Source organism: Lissotriton vulgaris, chromosome 2_1, assembly GCF_964263255.1.
Source record: "Lissotriton vulgaris chromosome 2_1, aLisVul1.2, whole genome shotgun sequence".
In the NCBI taxonomy this organism is placed as follows: Eukaryota; Metazoa; Chordata; class Amphibia; order Caudata; family Salamandridae; genus Lissotriton; species Lissotriton vulgaris.
In genome coordinates, this window is record NC_141687.1 from 1838643066 (window position 1) to 1838664875 (window position 21810).

General features: G+C 45.2%; 1 protein-coding gene across 2 annotated transcripts in view; it reads right to left on the reverse strand.

The window, feature by feature from the left end:
• The window catches only part of TIPIN (TIMELESS interacting protein), a 313598-nt gene that overhangs the window by 218570 nt on the left and 73218 nt on the right, over nt 1-21810 (reverse strand). The window contains exon 1 of one of the 2 annotated variants that reach the window (XM_086957991.1): nt 15765-15877. The exons of the other annotated variant lie outside the window; for it this stretch is intronic. Within the exon in view, the coding sequence (XP_086814117.1) occupies nt 15765-15781 (17 nt within the window). The 5' untranslated portion in view covers nt 15782-15877. Of the gene's footprint in view, nt 1-15764; nt 15878-21810 lie in introns of those variants that run through there. 2 annotated transcript variants of the gene reach the window in all.

Genomic DNA, 21810 nt, shown 5'->3' on the forward strand with positions numbered 1-21810 from the left:
TGTCTGCTACAGAGATCACATCTTACAGCGCCACCAGATTCCTGACTACAGTGTAGCCAGCCCAGTACAGATACCATTGTAAGACAGCATTAGACTTTCTACACGCAGACGTTACCATGGACGAATGCGATCCGACAAATATTAGGACAAGATTCATTTGGATGTGGCCTCAGCGCTCGGCTGACGCCTGAACTGTTATAAAAGATTTGTGAGTCTTTATCGGCACATACGCAATCGGCACGCTACATTCTGACTAGGGTCCTGCGTTTAGCTCTCAAGCTTACAAGGAGGCCATGGCCAGTTTGGGCGTTGCATTGCGGTTTTCGAGTCCATTCCATCCTGAGGGAAATTCGGTAGTGGAAAGAAAAAATCGGGACAAAGCAATCCATACCAGCTAGGGTATTAGGCTCGGGTGACTGGTGGGTCAAACATCTAATAAGTGTCCAACGTAGTCTTAATAATCTGCCAAGAAATTCTCTGAGTGGAATCACTCCATATGAAATCCTTTTTGGTACTAGAATGATGGTCGAAGACCTTGATCGTCATACTTCAGTGGTGGAACAAAAACCCTTTGACATCAAAGATCGTTTGGCTGTTTTACAGGACTTAAACGAAACAAGAAGAAGTGTAAGCAACACCATACAAAAGCCAACGACCACTGAAGAAAAACCACCGGTCTGGATTCCAAAGATTGGGGATCTGGTCAGAGAGAAAATAGCGAATAAGAAGGAATTTGGGCCTTCTTACAGAAAACCTGTACCTGTACTAGCAATCCACGGATCAAGAACAGTGTTACTGCCGCCCCTTGCTGGAAGAAAGGAGAACCGGTCCGTATCAATTGACCTGGTAAAACGACACCATGTGGCCGATAATAAGTAGCAGGCCCAGTGGACTCCTAAGATGTAGCAGACAACCAAATCTTGCTACTATCCAAGAGGTACAAACTGAAAGACTCATCACCTTTGAAGAATCTGCAGTGAGAAAAGATGGACTATGTAACAAAGCCATGGAACTGGTGCCTCTTGAGACCCAAATAACAGTTCGTCAAGAAACTCCTGTCTCAATGATATAGCCTCAGACTATACTAATATGACAAGGGATCAAGCAGCTCCAGCGATTTCAAGTAATCCAGATGCAATAGCAACAATTGACAGAACTGCCTCTGGCTATTTCATCAACTTTGATACGTTTTCTGAGGATCCCAGTGAGCCCGAAACGACGCCAGCATATAAAACTTTCAAAGAAAAAATAACAGAACTCTTTCATCAACTTGAAAATACATATCTGGTTTCACCATGGGTTAAATTTTGGATTGTGTTAGGTGTACTTTTTCTCCTACTTTGGCTCATTCTTGTTTTAAGTTTGGGAAAGCTAATAGATGAGAAATAAAGTAAAATGGACACAGCAAGTAAGAACATCAACTTGCTCCTGAAGCCTCACAAATCATCTCGTCAACAACGAGACCGGTCATCAGTGAACATCACAGCCATTCCTCTTCCTGGTAGTATAGCATGGGACATAACTGATTATGACATTTATGGCCCGCTTGTGCTGTTGAAGATTCCACACCAATTTAAGGTTTCATACAGTGACTGTTTCACCGAGTACATTTTCTTATGATTGCGACTTTGAAACTGTTAATAACATGATGGCAGACTTAGAAATGTCAGCAAAATTTGCAAAACATGAATACTTAGAAGGTTCAGCAAATTATGAAGAAATGTATTCTTTTAATCATTTTGGTCACCATTATTTGCACAAATCTGCAAACCCTACAAATGTTTTTACTTGTAATCAATGGGAACATTGTCCGACGCCACCAAAGGGTAGCTCAAAAACATTTTATGAAAAATGTCCATACTTCTCAGGTTTTAATTTCACAAATCCAGAAACATTTTACTTTAGAAATGTTAATCAGACAGGAATGAAAAGTATGTTGACTAATACTAAGCAAATGTATTCTGCGGCCTTTTATGCTCAGCTGTCCTCATTAGGTTTTGATTTTTGGAAAGACAAGATTGAAACAAAAACTGTCTGGGGCACAAAAGACTGGCAGGTGCAAGGTTTAGAAGCCTTATTTAGAGCCTGCATCATTCCAGTACAAATGTTTTTAAATGAAACTGTTCAGACATCTTGTCTTGGCCTGGATAAGATAAAAGATGTAAACAAACCGTCCATACCTAAACCCACACCTGATAGAAATGGAACTACAGATGAGGAGGTAGACGTAAACTACATTTTAAAACAGAACAGAACTAATCCTGATTGGAAAAAATGGCTAATCTTGCCCACAGACACTAATAACTGTCAAGGGTTTACAGTAACTAGGCCAGATCCAAGATATGTCCAGAGACAACATCCAGGGATAATAACAACTTACAGTGTAGGAAAACTGTGCCTTGAATGGGTAAACAAATCCACACTCCAAGAAATAAAACAACACTTAACTTTACTTAAAGATGGCGTTGATTTGAGAGACTTCTTACTAGGGCCTCGCAAACAACGCCATAAACGTTTCATATGCGCCGGTATATACGTTGCTTATAATGAAGCATGGAAAGTCACGCAAATGGAAACTGCAGGACGCATACGAGAAATTGATCGTATTAATTTAGAGAAAGCTCTCTCTGTAGTTGACAATGGTTTAACAACTCTGTCATCCAGAATTTATTCTTTGGACAGCATTGTATACTCTGCCATAGATATAATGGAACAGGACTTGCTCATGTTACAACATGGCCAGTCTCAATTACGTTCTATAATGCTGCTAGGCTGGACGTTACAAAATCTTCATTCAGGCTTTGTGCCTTGGCGTCTAATCAACACCACGTCATTGTTTACTGGATTTAACCTTACAGAAAAACAAATCTCTTTGGCACAGAGGGGAGCAGACTATACGGTGCTGAGCATAGACAAACTGGAAAGATTACCATTAACCGTTTCTGAGAAACCAGCTGTTGAATGGATAATACATGGTACCATCACAATACCAGTGACGATTTTCCAGTTTCAGTATTGCTTGAAACACATACCAGCAGGCCTGTATGAAAGGTTGGGTAAAGAGTACATAAAGTCGACCTGGGATTTACCATAAACACACATGTTGGAGTGGGGGAAAGCAGGTATTTCTTAGGGGTAAAAATTGCAAGAGCTCACTGAGTGGTGCACTTCTATGTCAGGGCAATAATTTGCATGGAGCCTGCGATGGTTCTTCGAACAACTTATCATGCCACCTGCAGGGTTCCCCGGAAGCAGTGATAGATCCAATTTTTAGGCAGCTTTCCAATGGGAGCTACATAATGCTGAATGATCACAGCTGTTGTGGAATGACGCCAGGAATAGCCTATCTCGTTAGTGTGTCAGCCAGGGTCAATTGTTGTATGCAAGTATTGTTTCCAAAAACTAAGACAGACGGGGAGTCGCCTCTATGGCCTTCACTGAACATCTCTTCTATACGAATCGATACTTTAAGCAGAATGAAAGCCATTCTTTTACAAAAAACGGTGCCACTGACCTCGTCCAAAGAGACGTATGATCTGCATGTTGCAAGGTCCTCTGCAGAGATACAACAAACTGCCCCGTACATTTCGCAGAAATGTTGGGTCGTATCTTAAACATGTCTGATACCAGTGGTGTTGTACGTGTATTTAAGATGATTTTTTCGGGACTATTAGCACCCTTTGAAGCAGTCCTAGGCATTTTTCCAAACTTCGTGCACTCTGTGTTCGGCGGCCTGCCTCTCGTCTTGAGACTCGTAGCAGGGATATTATTCTTATTTCTTCTGCTTCGTTATGGCAAGTCCAGTCACCAGCGATACCCAGATTACCATGCAGAATGCTCTTCTGGCAATGCAGTATCGTGAGCGCATAACACAGATTCTTGGCTTGGCTCGTTTGAGAGATCTGAATACCACATGGTTCCTATCGTTCAGACCCAATCTGGCAAGATTGCCTCTTACCTGTTCTACGATGCCTGCTTTGTGCAGAGGAATGTGTGTTAGATATCTGTCTGACACTTCCATCAGCACTGCCAACGGATGTTGACGCTTTGCTTGGTTCGGTAGCGACTCATGCATTGTGTTGCCCCCAACGGCTACCAATCCTGATGACGTCATTCATTGAGGTCTCACCGACAATTCCGGCTGAGATACATGGACCGACAGGCACACAGGTACCATCTACTGCGAACATTGCTAATGGGACTGACGCTGACGGCGATGCTTCTAATCTGAGTATGATTGATCTACTTAGTGAAATGGTTCAACTTTCATCTACTGTGGTAGGCTATTTCTTTGCCAGCCTAGACAATTTAATGTTTTCTCCTGACACCGGGAATACCTTTTGAAATGAGCACACAGAGTTCTATGAACTCTGAATTCGACCTTCGCAGTTTCAAAACAAAACTTCTGGCTTTGGGACTCTTATTTTTCTACGATTTGATTTGACTTTTTTCAAAAACTGAACTTTAGCACAAAGTAATCTGCTTAAAGTAGAACTATTCTTAGAGAACAAGAATTCATTGAATACTTCCTAAAAACAATATTGACCTTATCTACATACCAAAACAGTTTATATATTCTGCTATGGAATGGTCTCGACTTTTTCTTCTGTAACTAAGAGCCATTTCATAAATATAATTTGACGATTCATTCAGTTAGCATTGCCAATATCACACTATATGCTTACAATGAGGTCATTGCTTTTAAAATGCGTACTGTACAAATGTTTTTTTTTTTTAATGTACAACCATTTTTTCATGTATTTTTGGGTGGGATTGTAAACACATGCCTTAGAATGTGTTTTAGTGGTTGAACTTAGTAATGTTGAACATATTAACGTGGAGTGGGTGTTGTATAGCACTTTAGGACCCTTGTATAATTTTCCCGATCCATGCCCTTATATAGGTATAAGTCACCATATCCTTATATAGGCATAGAAATCCTAACCATATTTAGACATAGCTCATGCAGTATAAATACGGCATGGCTACTTCCACTAGTTCCGAAAATCTACAACGATTTCTTGGAAAACTCTGCTTCAGCAGTTAGGGACTTCCCCTTGCTCGAATACTGACTTGTACAAGAACTCATGGAGGTTTCAAAGAACTGAGACTCTTGGGTGACGTTATTATGTTCACCTTTACGTCAAACTCGGCACCTTCAAGGTATAAATATGCCCACACTTGCCATATCAAACACACGGTGGTTTGGAGCAGTTCGACTATCTACTTGCCCGACGCATCCTGCCATAGCAAGTGCCGAAGGAAGCCGACCCTCTAGCAGACGCACTGAGAGAGACGCTGTCTTTATGGCCGAGATACCCGCCACCCCCTCTCAACACAATCCCCAAAAGGAGGGAAACCGGAAACAGTTCTTGAAGTTTTTGGAAGTGGGATGGAGTGACCATCCCGGCCGTATTTATTAAAACAAAAATTAAAACATTAAACGTTTCATGTTATGTACAATTTCATTACCACATTACGATGTTTGGCTATCCTTAACAGATTCTCTAATACAGAGGTTCTCCTAGCCGAACTAGCATCCTACAAACATTTTCTTGACATATTGAAATTGTACATCCTAACGTTTAAGGGCCAACGGCAAGGTCATAACCGGTGTCAAGATCCCTAACCCGACTTACCCCTCCCACTTGGGAGGGGCGACAGCACGGAGGCGTACCTCAAGTGCAACTACTACCAATTTCCCTTGACTTGACGGGGGCACCTAAAGACTCGACGCCATTTAAAGGTCGTTCGAATACTCGTGTGAGGTATCTAGAAGGTATCGTAGACCTTATCCCAACCCCACACAACTTACCGCATCTGCCGTCGCAGATGTCACTGGCCCCGGGAAATTCCCCAGGAGGGGGCTGTAACCCCTCCTACAAAGGAAGGGGCCTTGACCGCCTTTTCCTTTACTTCCGGCGACCCATCCTTAGAAGGGACCGCCTCCCCATTGAGGGGCCAATGGCCACCTCTCCCGAGCGCTCCCATCCGTGTTGGGTGACGCCCACTCATAGGGATCTACCAATTAGTGCTCACCGATCATGACCTTACCGCCTACCAAAATAAATACGACAGTGCTAACAAAGACAGTGCTAACAAAACCTAAGAATACATTGGCCACTATGACCGAAAGAGCATGCTTAAAATTCAACACTATATCTGAATCTCTTTAATGGCAAAAACGTACTCAAACCGACCATTCTTTATTATACTCAACATCAACATGACTCCACAACCTGTAAACGAAATGGAAGCAAAATTAATCAACTTTATTACAAACAACTGGCTGTCTTCAGGGGCTGGCGGGTGGGTCAAAATTGGCTCTTCGTTCTGTCCCGAGCTCACGTGCAGCGAGGAGGTGCAGCTTCAGGGCACAAGAACAAGAGGATGTCTTCTGGTCTTGCGTCCCTTTTTATCCGTCTTCAGGGCGGGCGTATACCCGCCCCTGCCTGCCCCGAGGGCGTGGCTGGCTGCGTCAGTGTCTAGGCCAGCCCACTCTAGGGCGGGAACGGGCGCGCCCCAGCTATGCCGCTTCGGGCATACCAGCCGAGACGCGCCCCCCGCCCAAAAATGGCTTCCCGGGGGATCGAGGCACTCTGCCATAAGTTCGGGGGGACCGAGTTGGTCGCCCCTTTCCATATGGCCGAGATACCCGCCACCCCCTCTCAACACAATCCCCAAAAGGAGGGAAACCGGAAACAGTTCTTGAAGTTTTTGGAAGTGGGATGGAGTGACCATCCCGGCCGTATTTATTAAAACAAAAATTAAAACATTAAACGTTTCATGTTATGTACAATTTCATTACCACATTACGATGTTTGGCTATCCTTAACAGATTCTCTAATACAGAGGTTCTCCTAGCCGAACTAGCATCCTACAAACATTTTCTTGACATATTGAAATTGTACATCCTAACGTTTAAGGGCCAACGGCAAGGTCATAACTGGTGTCAAGATCCCTAACCCGACTTACCCCTCCCACTTGGGAGGGGCGACAGCACGGAGGCGTACCTCAAGTGCAACTACTACCAATTTCCCTTGACTTGACGGGGGCACCTAAAGACTCGACGCCATTTAAAGGTCGTTCGAATACTCGTGTGAGGTATCTAGAAGGTATCGTAGACCTTATCCCAACCCCACACAACTTACCGCATCTGCCGTCGCAGATGTCACTGGCCCCGGGAAATTCCCCAGGAGGGGGCTGTAACTCCTCCTACAAAGGAAGGGGCCTTGACCGCCTTTTCCTTTACTTCCGGCGACCCATCCTTAGAAGGGACCGCCTCCCCATTGAGGGGCCAATGGCCACCTCTCCCGAGCGCTCCCATCCGTGTTGGGTGACGCCCACTCATAGGGATCTACCAATTAGTGCTCACCGATCATGACCTTACCGCCACAGGCCGGATAGTTGACCGGCTATCCGGACCCCCACAAAACTCTTACCTAAAGGTCATGTTTCAACGTTTTTTAACCATGCTAAGAAGTCTCCTATGAGTAACTCATTTCCCACCCGAGACAAATGCACACCATCCCCTAGATACATACTGTCATCATTAATACAACCATGCGAGATAGAATGCAATGTCCTGGAACGGAACAACCTACTCACTTTGTTATTAAGTTTTCTAACAGAATGGTTCAAAGCAGGAATCGAAACAGCCCCCCGCCAAACTTTTCGTGGGATCATATGAGACCACGCAATTATGCACCCCGGAACTTTCCTCGCCAACCAACTTACAGTGGAAAGCATTGCCTCTAGGAGAAGTCGTCTACCGGTGGTGACCAAATCATTGCCCCCTAAATGTACTATGACTATAGACGGCGGTGACCTCGTCCGCCCTAACAAACCCTCAAAGAATGCCTGAAACTGGTCAATACAGAGACCGCCCCTTCCGTAGAAGGACACCCTGTACCCGTATTCCCCAGCTACGTGAATCATGTCACCTGCTTTGAATACGTCAGCGGCACGCCTCACGTATGAGTGGCCCACGACCCACACCTCTTTCCTCACAGCCGGTGATGTCTGACCGCTGGCCTGGTGTTGGGTCGACTGCATAGTCCGCCCCGCCTCGAAGGCTTGCGTAACTGAAAACCAAACAAAAGACAAGAAGCGTGAGTACATTATCATAGCTTCACAACATGTGCAACCGCACATACCTCTTATAACAATTGGAGGACCAGCGCCCCACACGTTTCACTTGTTCCACATTGAGACCCCTGGCTGTAGCTTCAGTGGCAGCCCCTATCCGAAAGGAATGGGTCCCAAACTCGCCCGGGTCCAAGCCCGCTGCGGTAATTGACATCGCGAGCACCCGCTGAAACTGAAATTTCGTCAGTGGGGTGGCGTCCGCGTGTCTCAACAATGCCCCTCCCCATGATGCCACCCTTCGTGCTAGGTAGTCTTCTAAACACTTTACCGGACACATGGAGGACCCTGGAATCCTGCGAATGACTATGCAGTCCCCTACCCCACCTTGATCGGTTTTGGACTTGACAAAGGATACAGTCATCGTCTCACCCCAGATCTGAACGTGTTCCCGGCACAAACCCCCCACCACATCCTGTTTGTTCCTTGCCACCAGCTCACTTATCCTCATCGCCCCGTGAAATGCAAGCGTAAAAGCAGCTCGGAACAAACAGGCCTCGAACTGAGACGAGCATGTGGCGGGGAGTGTGGCCAGCAACTGGGACAACCTATCCAGACCTATCGGGCGCCTCTCATCTACTCTGCGACCCTCAAGGCGTTGCCACCCACGCAGCGCTTTCTGTACCACAAAAGACGCTGTCGGGTCCTGGATATTATGAGCCCTGGCAACAAAGGAAATGGCAGCACGATGCCTCTGGGCTGTAGCCACCGACTTCCCAGCCCTACGCAAGGACATCAGAAAATGCACTACCCAATCCTCATGCCCCCAAAGCCCCCCTCTCTCAGTCCCCAAAAAGGCTAAATAGGCCCGAAACGCCCCTTCGTATGCCTTCCTCGTCCTTGGTGCTAGACTCTCTCCCACGAGGTAACGAAGTTCGGGGCACCGAGAGACCAGAGAGCTTCGGGAAAGGGTGCCGGCTCTGGGTCCGCTGAGGGAAGGAAACCCGAGAAAGCCTGCATTTGAAAACGAGACAGTGCATCAGCTGCCTGATTCATCACCCCTGGGACATGCTTCGCTCTGAATACCACGTTCAGTTGCATACACAGTAAGACAATTTCTTTAAGCAGCCTTAAAATCATTTTACAACGTGCTGCCTGACTATTGATGCATTCTACAACGGTCATATTGTCAGACCAAAATATGACAGAGTGATTTTTGAGTCCATCGGGCCAGGTTCTGAGGGCCACCAAAATGGGAAACAGTTCAAGGAAAGCAATATTACTCGTCAGCCCCTCTTCATGCCACCATGTTGGCCACCTTTGTGCCGACCATTTTGTGCCGAAGATGGCGCCAAAGCCCATGCTTCCGGCTGAATCCGTCCATAGACCAAGCTCTTCAGAGGACAAAGCTGGTTTGTTCCAGACGACTCGACCATTGAAATCCGCCAAAAATGCTAACCAAATACGCATGTCTTGGCGGACCTCAGCCGATAGTCTCGTGCGATGATGACCCTCGTTTAGGCCGACCATCGCCTGGGCAATTGAACGGGAAAAGGGGCGGGCCATTGGGATCACCCTCAGGGCAAAATTCAACTTCCCCACTAATTGCTGCAATTGATGCAGCGTAACTTTAGATGCATTTATACACATTTGCAGGGCTGCCCTGAATTTCGACACTTTGGCAGCTGGTAAACGAAAACAACCCTCACTAGAGTCCAACTCGATCCCCAGAAACTCGAGGCAAGTCGAGGGACCCACAGTTTTACCTGGTGCCAATGGCACGCCAAATCGATCCATTAATACACAAAATTCAGTCAAGGCCCGGGCACATTCGTCATCCCCAGCGGCCCCAAGGAACAGAAAGTCATCGAGGTAATGCATCACATTTCGAAAACCCGTTTCCTTCGTGTAAATCCATTGTAGAAAACTACTGAATTTCTCGAAATATGCACAAGATATAGAGCACCCCATCGGCATACACCTATCCATGTAATACGAACCTTGAAACATGAATCCCAGAAGACGTTGGTCGTCAGGGTGTACCGGGAGCAAACGGAACGCTGACTCGATATCTGATTTCGCCATCAGCGTCCCGGGCCCCAAGCGATTTAAAATGGCTACGGCCTCATCGAATGATGCGTACCGCACCGAACATACCTCTGGATCAATTGCATCGTTCACAGAAAGGCCATGAGGAGCTGATAAATTGTGGATCAATCTAAACTCACCTGGGTCCTTCTTGGGGACCACCCCTAAAGGAGAACAGACAAAATTCTGTACCGGGGGAACACTAAACGGGCCGGCAACCCGACCTCGGATAACCTCTTTCCGGATCTTATCCTGCACTACAGTCGTATGCTGCAAGACGGAAAGTTGATTTTTGCACGTCCCGACACCCTGAAAGTCCCCCACCGGGATGCGGAAACCATATGAAAAACCGTTCCGCAGCACCCCAGCAGAAGTACGATCTGGGTATTCGCTGAGCCAGGGAATCATCGCCAAGGTATCAATCGGGGTTGGTAAAGGCGCCCCTCGGACTACATTAGACCTGTTTGGCGCCTCCTCTACCCCCATTCTCACCCGTTCTGGCTCTGCACGATGACTCAGGATGGGGTGCCCCGCAACCACTACATTCGTGCTTGAACTTACACGATCCCGGGGGCCTAGTACATTTACCTTTGTTGAAATTGAAACAGAAACCCTTCTTCCCTGCATTGCCGGCGGGTCTCGGATAATCGTCGGTACCCGTACCCGACCGAAAGGGCGTCCCCCCATATTGGCGGGAGGATTCACCAACAGTACTCCCCACCAACGGCATTTTTAACATCCCTGACTCTTTCATTTTATCCCATGTCAAAGAATCATAACAGTCCCAGGTTAAACTTTTGTTATGCTCCATCGCTTTCCTGAAAAGGTTGTCATAACAGAACCATTGGTTACCTTGGTGCGATGTCGAGTACCCCATAATTCGTGACTGATATACTGGAAACTCAGGGAGCAATTCAGGCCTACGTTCCCCCAAAATTGACGTAAAAATTCCCCATGCATTGCCCCAGTTGCCAATATTCTCATTTACTTTAAAGGCGGCCATTTTTGCGCGCCAAACACTCGGATGCATCAGATCCTTTTGACTCTTAACAGTTTCAACCTCATAATGATCAACAAGCAAGGAGAAAATGTTTACATATTCCCCCGCCCAAATCTTCTCCTTTATTGCCAAAGGAACATGTTGCCCCAATTTTTCTCTACGAGAGGGTGCTGACTCATCCCTCGCGATCGGCAATGGCCGCTTACCTGCACCGAACGCTGCTTCCGCCACTAGTGGCTTGTCTAACACCGCAGCCGGCGCGGGTACCTTGGCTGTATCACGTTTCTCGCGCAACTGTTTCATCAGTGCTTGCGCTTCGGCAGCCGTGGCGCCCTCGCTACTGTCCCCCAACCACGCTGCTAACTGTGCCGCCAACTCAGGAGGCATATCCTCAGTGGATGTCGGGGTGACTACGACGGGAATCGGATTCCCATCCTTCGGTACCGGGGCCGGTACTGGGGCTGGCGCCTCGAGCGGGGAACAGGGGACCGGGACGTCTCCCCCGGCTGGCCCCCTTCTCGGCCTCTTTGGCTTCCCTCCAGCCGGTGGACGCCCCGATCCCTCCTCCCCGTCTCGCTCCGCCAACCGCTTCTTTATTTCGGACATCTCCTTCATGAGGACCCGAACCATCTGGTCAGTCGTCATTCTCTTCGCGCCTTTCTTGGGCATCTTTCAAACGAAGTATCTAGAAGACAAAAAGAAAGATTAAAACGCTCAAAATTGGCTCTTCGTTCTGTCCCGAGCTCACGTGCAGCGAGGAGGTGCAGCTTCAGGGCACAAGAACAAGAGGATGTCTTCTGGTCTTGCGTCCCTTTTTATCCGTCTTCAGGGCGGGCGTATACCCGCCCCTGCCTGCCCCGAGGGCGTGGCTGGCTGCGTCAGTGTCTAGGCCAGCCCACTCTAGGGCGGGAACGGGCGCGCCCCAGCTACGCCGCTTCGGGCATACCAGCCGAGACGCGCCCCCCGCCCAAAAATGGCTTCCCGGGGGATCGAGGCACTCTGCCATAAGTTCGGGGGGACCGAGTTGGTCGCCCCTTTCCATTCTCTTGCCGAGAAATCCAGCTCCAGTGTTTCCAAGCTCCCCTTGTGGGGTGTTGGGAAATCGAGTCCTGAGACCGAGAGATACCAGACCTCCTTCATTCTAAACCAAGGTACGGAGCTGATTAGACCCTAAGAGAAATCTTGGATAGATTCTTGGCAAAAAGAAAATAAACTTATGCTACACCATACTTACTTCTTCCCTCGTACTAGACTTAGGTTAGGTACATTGGGGTAGGCATATTTTAGAAGCACCAGTTGAGTACTTTTAGTCTTTATTTATTAATGTATGTATTTTATGACTTAGAAGCCATACCATGCTATTACAGTATTATTTTATAATACTCTTCCTGCTGTACGCATTATACTTTACAGCCAGTATTACCATAGTAGTAGTTCATTTCTTCTGCATGAGAAAGAAGACTGTTCAATAAATACTTTTATTGAAAACGCCCGTCTCTCTATTTCTCTGCACTTCTGGTGAAACGAAGCATGCACGATTGACTGAGTAAAATGTATATCTATTGTTTCCAAGACTCTGAAGATCAGTTTTATCTTGGGGAAACAAAGTGGTCATGTTTATGGGGTTGTCAGAAACTAATCCCTTCTTGTTTATTCGAGAAAGTTTCTAGTGACCTCTGAGCTAGCTGGCACTCACAATTAAGTCAAATATATTCGATAGAGACCTACTAGACATAAGTCCTACGTCAAGTCTAAAGGATGTATTATTCCAATGCACAGAGCCTATTGGGAATATAGTAACCTCACTACAGCTCATGATGATGAAAATGTGTTTTAGAAAGCTGGAATTCCCTCTGAAGAGAAAATCTGATATTTGATAAGGAACAGAAGTAGATCCAGGGACCCTCTGCTGTACCGGCCGCAAGGGGCAGCCAAGAACTGCTGGTACTGTCCACCATGTGATGACAGGGAATATAAATTTAATTTCAGGGTGAGTTGAGGAGCAAGCCTATTGATTAAGTGACTGCCCCATCTTTTTGTATTTAGAGACCTTCTGTTATTGGTAAGATCACTGTTTATACTCATCGGCAATGCAGGCAACAGAAAAACTGAAGACTTCTGAGTTCACATGCATCGAACCAGTCTGCAGGGATGAGTCTGCGGGTAATAATGCCAGAACTACTAATCTCATGAGATGACACCATTTTAATAGACGTGATTTTGACTTTACAGCAGACTAATAATTGCATAAAGGGCATGATGGACGAATTGAAAGACAGACAACAAAGAATTACCAAGTGATGGGCAAGCTGGAACAATATTAACTTCAATTGAATCTTATAAAATGCAACTTTCATCAAAAGGTCTGGTGGTGCGTTAAGACTTTGAAAAGAAATTATGTCTAACCTGAAAGGATTAATTGAAAGGATGTTTTTCAGTGTTTTACTTAATTGTAAATGAGAGGAAGTCGTTCCAAGTTCTAGTGATAAATTATTCCAAAGGTAGGGAAGCTATGGTGAAAAAAGCTTTTCCTTTAAAAGTACACTTTGTAGATTGAAAAAGTGCACAGATGATAGCGGACGGAGAGGAGGAGTCTAAAACCGGATTTCAATTTTAGGTCTCGGCTAGCGTGGCTGCGCACATGCGCAGCTCACTCCGTATTATTTCTTGTCTATGAGGAGTTTTAGTAAAGGGCTTTAAGGCCCTCCCCTCATTTCTATTGGCCGGCGTCACTGTTAATGCTAAACGGTGGCCAGCAATTGGAAATGAGATGTTTGGGTTGCCTCCCTTTGGCTTTCTGGGACGTCCCACCCGGACTGCCTCGCATGCATTACGGCTGTCGTAAGCGATTTCTTATCTTTATGGGGCCAGGTGTTTCAACACATGGCCCCATAAAGACAAGAGATCACCATGCTCAGGTTGCATCCAGTCCTGATGGGCCTCCCAAAAGGAGATAGGGCGCCGCATGTTTATTTTTGCATTGTGCTTTCGCTCACACTTAACCAGTTGACCGCGGCGGGAATTCCGCCACAGTGCGGGTGATTTATGACTGGGCGTGGTCAGGACGGCCCCCGGCCGTCCTCCGCACACGTCCACTGTGACTTCGGACCGCCATGGGCCATCCGACGCACGCAAAGGGGTAAAGTGAAAGTGAGATGCAAAAATAAACAGCGCTACGGCGAGAGCTTGTTACACATGCCAATACCAAAGCAAACAGTCAGATAAAAGTACAGTCACCGTATCGCAGCAATCTTCCCGTAAGGTTCAATTACACAGTGCCTTGAGTGTAGGGTTTACATGCTCGGACGTAAAAGCAGAAGGAAATGCCACTCTCTGGCACGTAACAAAGCATATTGACGAGTAAAATGTTGACACGTTATGAAATAAGCTGACCGGAGATAAAAATGAAAACCATGCATGTGTCGGATAAAGACGCGCCTGTGTTCTTGGCCTTATATTTGAAAGACGTGATAGGAGAAGGCAATTACTGAAGGTCCGGTTTGACGGCCGCCATAGTTGGAAGAGAGGAGGTGCTTTACATGTCCTGAACTGGCGAGGGATTGAGGAAGAGTTATAAACACAGGGCCTCCTTGTTGAGGAAGTCCTGCGAGTCACTTCTGACGTTTCCTCTTGAAGCTGCAAACTCCCAACTCCCTCAAGGATCAATCAACACAATCGGGAATACTACTCTGACTGAGTCAACTTTTCCCCAAGGGAAAGGGGAAGTGGAGAGAGAAACCAACAACATATAAATTAACACTGGCTTCTGCTGTTGTTTCTCAAAGAAGAGTTCCAGACCGTTGACCTTTCTTAAAAGATGCGCTTCACAGGTTCCACGCAATTCTTAGGTTTTAATGGCCCTTGTTCTCACTCAATTTGAACCTGAAATTGCTCTGTCTCAATCACTAGACCACTGGAGTCTACAGCAATCCTTCTGTTCAATGGAAATCTGCAGTAGGAAGATAGTAGAAATAACAACAACCTACTCCCAAATTACAGTTGAAAAGTTTTTTTTCCCAGAAGGCTTCCTTGAAAATAAACCCTTCAATTCTGAGTCTCTTTCAAGTTTCCTATTTACACAATTATAAATACATTTCTGGTAAATCACATTAGTTCTTTTGCCTTAGCCAAGGCTTGTTTCAAACACTGGAGTCAAGGCTAAGCCTCTTACAAATACTTCGTAGACTCTAAAATATACATTTCAGGTAATTCACATTTGTTCTTTTGCCTTAGCCAAGGCTTGTTTTCAAACACTGGAGTCAAGACCAAGCCTCTTACTATACTTCGTAGGCTCTTAAATACACATTTCTGGTAATTCACATTTGTTCTTTTGCCTTAGCCAAGGCTTGTTTCAAACACTGGAGTCAAGACTGAGCCCCTTTCAAATACTTCGTAGGCTCTTAAATATACATTTCTGGTTAAACACGAATGTTCCTTTGACCTTGCCAAGGTTTGTTTTACTCAGACAGTTTTAACTTTTAACCTACTCCTAAAATTCTTCGTAGGTTTTTTAGTTCGATTTTAAAACATTAAATTCTCTTGAAGCGCAATTGTTCATCAGTTCTTTTACTGCTGAATAAATAAATCTTACTGTCCTTTCACAGCCATCCACGCAGTGAACAGGAGATTCGAACTGCCTTCCGGAGAGAAGATACGCAATTCGGTATCCCAGCATACACGGAGGAGAAACCTCGAGTCTTCGGCTTCAGAAAGCCGCGAATCAGCTGAAAACTGACAGCTTACATTAGGGCACGACTAGGGACTGAGATTTGAGGAGTTAGGGAGTAAGGAACTCTGGTTAGGTTATAAAAAGGATTAACGGTTGATTACTTGAACCATCAGCTCAGGAATAGAAGCGCTCGTCAGGGAAGCAACGAGAGACGAAGCGCCGGACCGTTAGGAGAAAAGTCTATTTATAGACAAAGCACTGTCACGAGAGCAGCGCAAGCTCTCTCTCCAATTAGATTCCAGTCACGAGAGCCAGCGCAAGCCTCTCTCGTAAAGAGCGCACATTCTAGCAGAAAAAACCTAAGGGCAAAACACTTAGACTTAAATTCAACAAGCATTGTCAAATGCAAATTCTTAAACAACAAATTACATTGACTGAAAATGAAAGGTTACATTTATTAACCTATTCCAGTATTTCAAACTAACAAATAATTGAACTGATAGTTTAGTTTGAACATGAACTGTACTTAATTAACACTAGATTTAGTAAGACGACCAGTATTACCCCTAACACCCCTGTCCCGTAGGCAGGTTAGGGCGGAGAATGTGCTGGCCCCAGGTCTGTCAGCTGGAGGCACAGAGCTTCGTCTCGGGCCACTGCAGCAGGGAATTGGGGTTCGAGTCACTCCTGCCTCGAGGCGCTTATGGGGGTTCGAGGGGAAACAGCCACTACAACGCGGCCGTTTCCACAAATTCCCTAACCACGCATGCTTTACAACGCATGCGTGGTTACCACGGTTAACCTTTACCTCGCATTCCTTTACTACGAGATACGTAGTAAAGGAATGTGAGCTAAAGGTCAAAATAAAAAAGGGGGGTTTGGTAGTCTCCCCCCTCCAAATAAAAAAACGAGTGGGGTTAAAAAAAAAAACCGCAAAAGTCTTACCTGAAAAACGATCTTCAGTGGCTGTTGTCCTTAATGAGAGCCAAACTAACTACGTAATTACGTACGTGCAACTACGTACTGCAGTGCCAAAAAAATAGAAAAAGGACCAATTGAAACAGTGTAAGACAAAGGAGAATTACGGACAAAAACTGAGTATATTTTTTTTACTACACCAATTTTTAGGTTAGGATTTTTAAAACAATGTTTATAGATCTTAACTAAATAATCAGCCCTGCAGTCGGTTTAACATGAAAATGCCATTATCATGCATAGTTATACAACGAAAAACGTTGTAAAATAATGCGCGGTAAAGGCATTTTCGTGGTAAACCATAAGCGGGGTAATGGCATTCCCGTTGTAATGAATGCGTGGAAAAGGCATGCGTTGCAAGGGAATGCGTTGTAACGTCATACAACCCTGCCAAGCGACACAGCCTTTTCGTTGCCTAGGCATATCACTAGTCTCCAGAAGAAGGCCGCTGAGTCATTACCACGGAATATCTAGCGCTCTTTAGTCGGATTCTGGGGACTGAAATACTTTTTCTCCTCCATGAGGCCAAGTCGTGCGCAGTGGAGCAGAACACAAGGGCTGCCCAACAGGAGCTGCCTCCAGTTCCTAGTAAAAAAAAGCTCATGCACAACATTTACTTTTTCAGAAGATTATGTGTCTGATGCTGCAAATTTTTTGCTATATAGAAACAATAAACACGCACCCTAAGCGCTATAGGCCTCACAAGGGGTATGCTAAGCGCTACATCAATAACCAATACAATACAGTGCAAACAACTTAATTAAAACACAGACCACCTTCTTTGCAGAAGCATATCAGAGGATTTTTCAGAAGCCCACAGTAAGTGCATACATTCAAGGTGACCAAATGTGAATAAACTGACATTTAAGGCGTTTTTCTACAGTTAACTGGTGCTTACATCACCCTACGAATGCTTCTCCTTTCAACGAGAAGCAGGGTTGAGTTTCATTTGTACGATGACCCATAGGGGCTGCTGCATGGCGTGTGCTACCCAAACGTCTGCAAGAACACACTAGTTCCTTGTTCACTGGTACAGCAGGTTTAGGTAAATAGGATATTATTTTAAAAGAAAGGAGCCAGCATTAAACAAGCTAGGAAAACACGAAGCCCAACTGCTGCAATGTTTAATTCGCCACACACTGTGTTTATGTTGAAAGTCGTTCCTTGCTTAGTCTTCTTGACAATGTTTTAGGGCCTTATGTTATGTACCAAAGCACGGGGAGAGGATGTAGCCTTAGGGCTAGAGCGGGCGACTTCGAAGCTGGGGCGACGCTCAATATCCAGTGATTCTGGGAAAATCACTTAATCTCCCTGCGCCTATCAAAATGAATGTGTCCATCTGTACTCAATTTCTCTGGTCTACTTCGCGCTATATAAAACTCCTAAAAAAAAAAAAATCCAGACATTGATTAGGTAAACAACTTTCATACAAAAGGTCATTAGTTCCATAGCATTTCTATCTGCAATGACCATTGGCTTCTAGAGTTACTTTACATGCTATTCTACAGTACCATAAACACTACTGTAAATTCAAATAATTAGTGGGAAGAGGGGGTGAAGATGTAACACATTCAGTGAACCACTTACAATCGTAAGAACTAAGTGTGTCTGCAGAAGTAGCTAAATAACAAATACACTGGTCTTTGGACTTTGGTTTATAATTACATGCAGTTTTTGGATGAGATAATAAAATAGCGTTCACCTGTTTCTTCTGAATATATTCAGTATTAAAAATGTGCTCTGTGAATTAATGTTCACATATTTATAAGGGATATACAGGACAGCTTAGACAAAGGGTAGCAGTCCAGGGCTCCCTTTGACCTACATGGGCATCACATGGCAGAGAAATTTCGGCAAGTATGGGAATAAAAGTTCAATTAAGAGGAGGTGTCCACTGTCTGTCTAGGATTACTGTATCTGTGCTAAGTTTTCAGGATAACTACTGGTAATGTAAATTAGTCCATTTTCATTAACTATATGTAAATCTAGCCTGTATGTATTATGGTCTTATGTGTATATCTAGAAAATCTGGCCTGGATCTGATAGTCTTGAACCAGCAATGGGCACCTCTGAAACGAGCCACTAAATTATTTTCAACAAACAGGGTTTAAAATGGAGTATATTCTGATCCCCATGCTTTACAACCTACATGGGATGACATCACTGATGTTGTATTGAAGACACTAATTGATGTGCCCACAACGGGGGTGGGGGGTGGGGGCAGAGGTAGGAAGTGGATGACTATCAAAGTTCTCCTATAAGTACTGCAACCTATAAAGCGTGAGCCTTGCTGGGTATCAAAAGAGTTCTGTACACAGAGGCGAGTAGAAGCAGTTCAAGACCACCAGTAGAGATTGGGATGCAGGGTTAGGATTTCTTTTCACAGTTCTGCCAAGGGGTGAGAAAAGCTGGTGGGTTCCTTATGTCGCTTGCATGAATTTCACCACTGTTCTGTGGTTTAGGAGTGAGGGAGTACACCTCATGTGTGGTGGGATGCTGTTAAACATCTTGCATGAGCAATTCACATTGACTTGTCGTTTGGCCTTTTGCATCCCTTAATTTAGAGTCTGGCATGCCACATCTTCACATGTTGTCCTGACATTCTGAAACAAGCATTGAAAATGCAATAGGTCTCGCCTTTCATTAAGTTACAGCCATTTGCTTTGCTAATGGTATTGTATAGCAAAACAAATGGCTATAACTTAATTAAACCACATTTGCGGCAGAGCGTTATCCACATACCAGGGCCGGTCTAGAAATCGTTTCACTACGTTTTCAGAAACGTCTTCTTCTGACTCATCCAGCTCTGATAACCGCAATCTAAAAAAGCAGGTGGCTTTTTTAGAACAGGGCCAACAGCCAAAAACCCGCTTCAAACAACCTTGGGAGATGAGGACCAGGAACCGCTCCTACAAATCGTAGGTAGCGGTAGTACGGTCGTCAATCTGTCTAAAAAATCCCTCACACCGGATGAATATTCGGTTTTGAATCTGGGATTAAAATTTGTGCCAAGCAAACGTACTGACTACACTAGACTCAAATTGGAAGCAATTGAGTTTTGTCGCAAAATTCGACTTAAAACATTCTTTTGCAATTATGTACCGTCACCCAATGTGGAAGTGACTGGGTTAAGAAACAAGTCCAACTTTGTTCCCAACCAAAATATCCCAAAGGAAGTTTTAGCCTTCGAACAAGTTCTGCTGTCATCTATTGACAACTTTGAAAAAGGAAAACATTTTGTTCACCAAAACATCGGCCATAGACAACGTGCGGCAATGAAATCCCTGAAAGAAGACACCTCAATAGTCATTAAACAGGCCGACAAGGGCGGGGCAGTAGTCGTTTGGGCACGTGACAAATATTTAGCTGAAGGCACCCAGCAAGTCAACAACCAGACTTGGTACAGACGCCTCAATGAAGATCCAGTCAGTGATATCCAACAGCTCATTTCAGAAACATTGGCAAAAGGGTTTGAAGAAGGATTTTTGGGCAAAAAAGAACATGAATATCTCCTGAAAAAGAGTCCTAGAACACCAGTTCTATACCTTTTGCCCAAAATCCATAAGAGCCTCCAAGATCCACCAGGACGCCCCATCGTGTCTGGGTGTGATTCTTGCCTTGAACCACTTTCCCAGTATGTGGATTTCTTTTTAAAACCATTTTTGACGAAGGTCAAATCCTATTTGAGAGATACCACCGACTTTTTACTCAAGGTAGAGGGGACCAAATTTGACCAAGAGACTCAGTTAATGGTCACCATGGATGTCTCCTCCCTCTATACGCAGATTCCTCAGGAAGAAGCGCTGGAGGTGATGGAGATATACCTGGAGATGAGAGACAGACCCCACCAAGTACCCACAACTTTCATCATCAAACTGGCAGAGATTGCTTTGAAGAAGAACTATTTCTCATTTAATGGAGAGTTCTTCATGCAAATCAAGGGCACCGCTATGGGGTGCCCTTATGCGCCGGAAATGGCCGTATTGTATATGGCACAATACGAGGAGAGATTTGTGGAGAATAATAATCCCTTTCGACAGCATATACTCCAGTGGTTTCGCTACATTGATGACGTCTGGCTCCTGTGGCAGGGGAGCCAGACCGAACTGGTAGCATTCCACGACTGGCTAAACAATAGGCATGGTGATATTAAATTCTCTATGGCCCACAGCAATTCTAAGATGACTTTCCTTGATGTAGAAATGACATCCTGTGACGGGGAACTCATGTCATCCCTGTACAAAAAAGACACTGACCGTAACACCATTTTGCACCACAAGAGTGCGCATCCCCGCAATCTCAAATCCAATCTTCCATACGGGCAACTGTTACGAATCAGGAGAAACTGCTCGCACTTGGAGGATTTCTCCTACCATGCTGAGAGGTTCTGTCAAGAAATGGAAAATAGGGGATACCCTAAAAAGTTACTTAAGCACGCATGCAAAAGGGCGCGCTATACCCCCCGTGAAACACTTCTCCAAACTCGACCCAAGCCTGCTCTTGACAGATTGGTCTGTGTGTCCACTTTTGGACCAGACACCCATAAATTGAGAAAAGCCGTTTTGAGTAACTGGCATCTGCTTGCCAATCTTGAATGTCCATTCCCACGACCTATATTTGCGTACAGAAAAAACCAAAGCATAGGGCAGCAAATTACGAGAGCGGATGTTTCGTTACCAAAAAAGAAATGTGACTTATTGAGTCAGTGGAATCTCAAACCGATCACAGGCCACCACAAATGTGGCACCTGTGTAGTATGCCCCAACACCATTGAAGGGGATGAATTCACGCATGAGGGGACAAGATGGAACCATAGAGAATTCTCTAATTGCAAAACCAGGAATGTGGTTTATGCAGTCCAATGTCCCTGTGCCAAAATCTATATCGGTAAGACGACACAACAAGTCAACACTCGTATTTGCCAGCACAGATCAAGGCTAAAGAATAAAACCGCAAATGCCCCAATGGTGGATCATTTTCTAAATGAGAAACA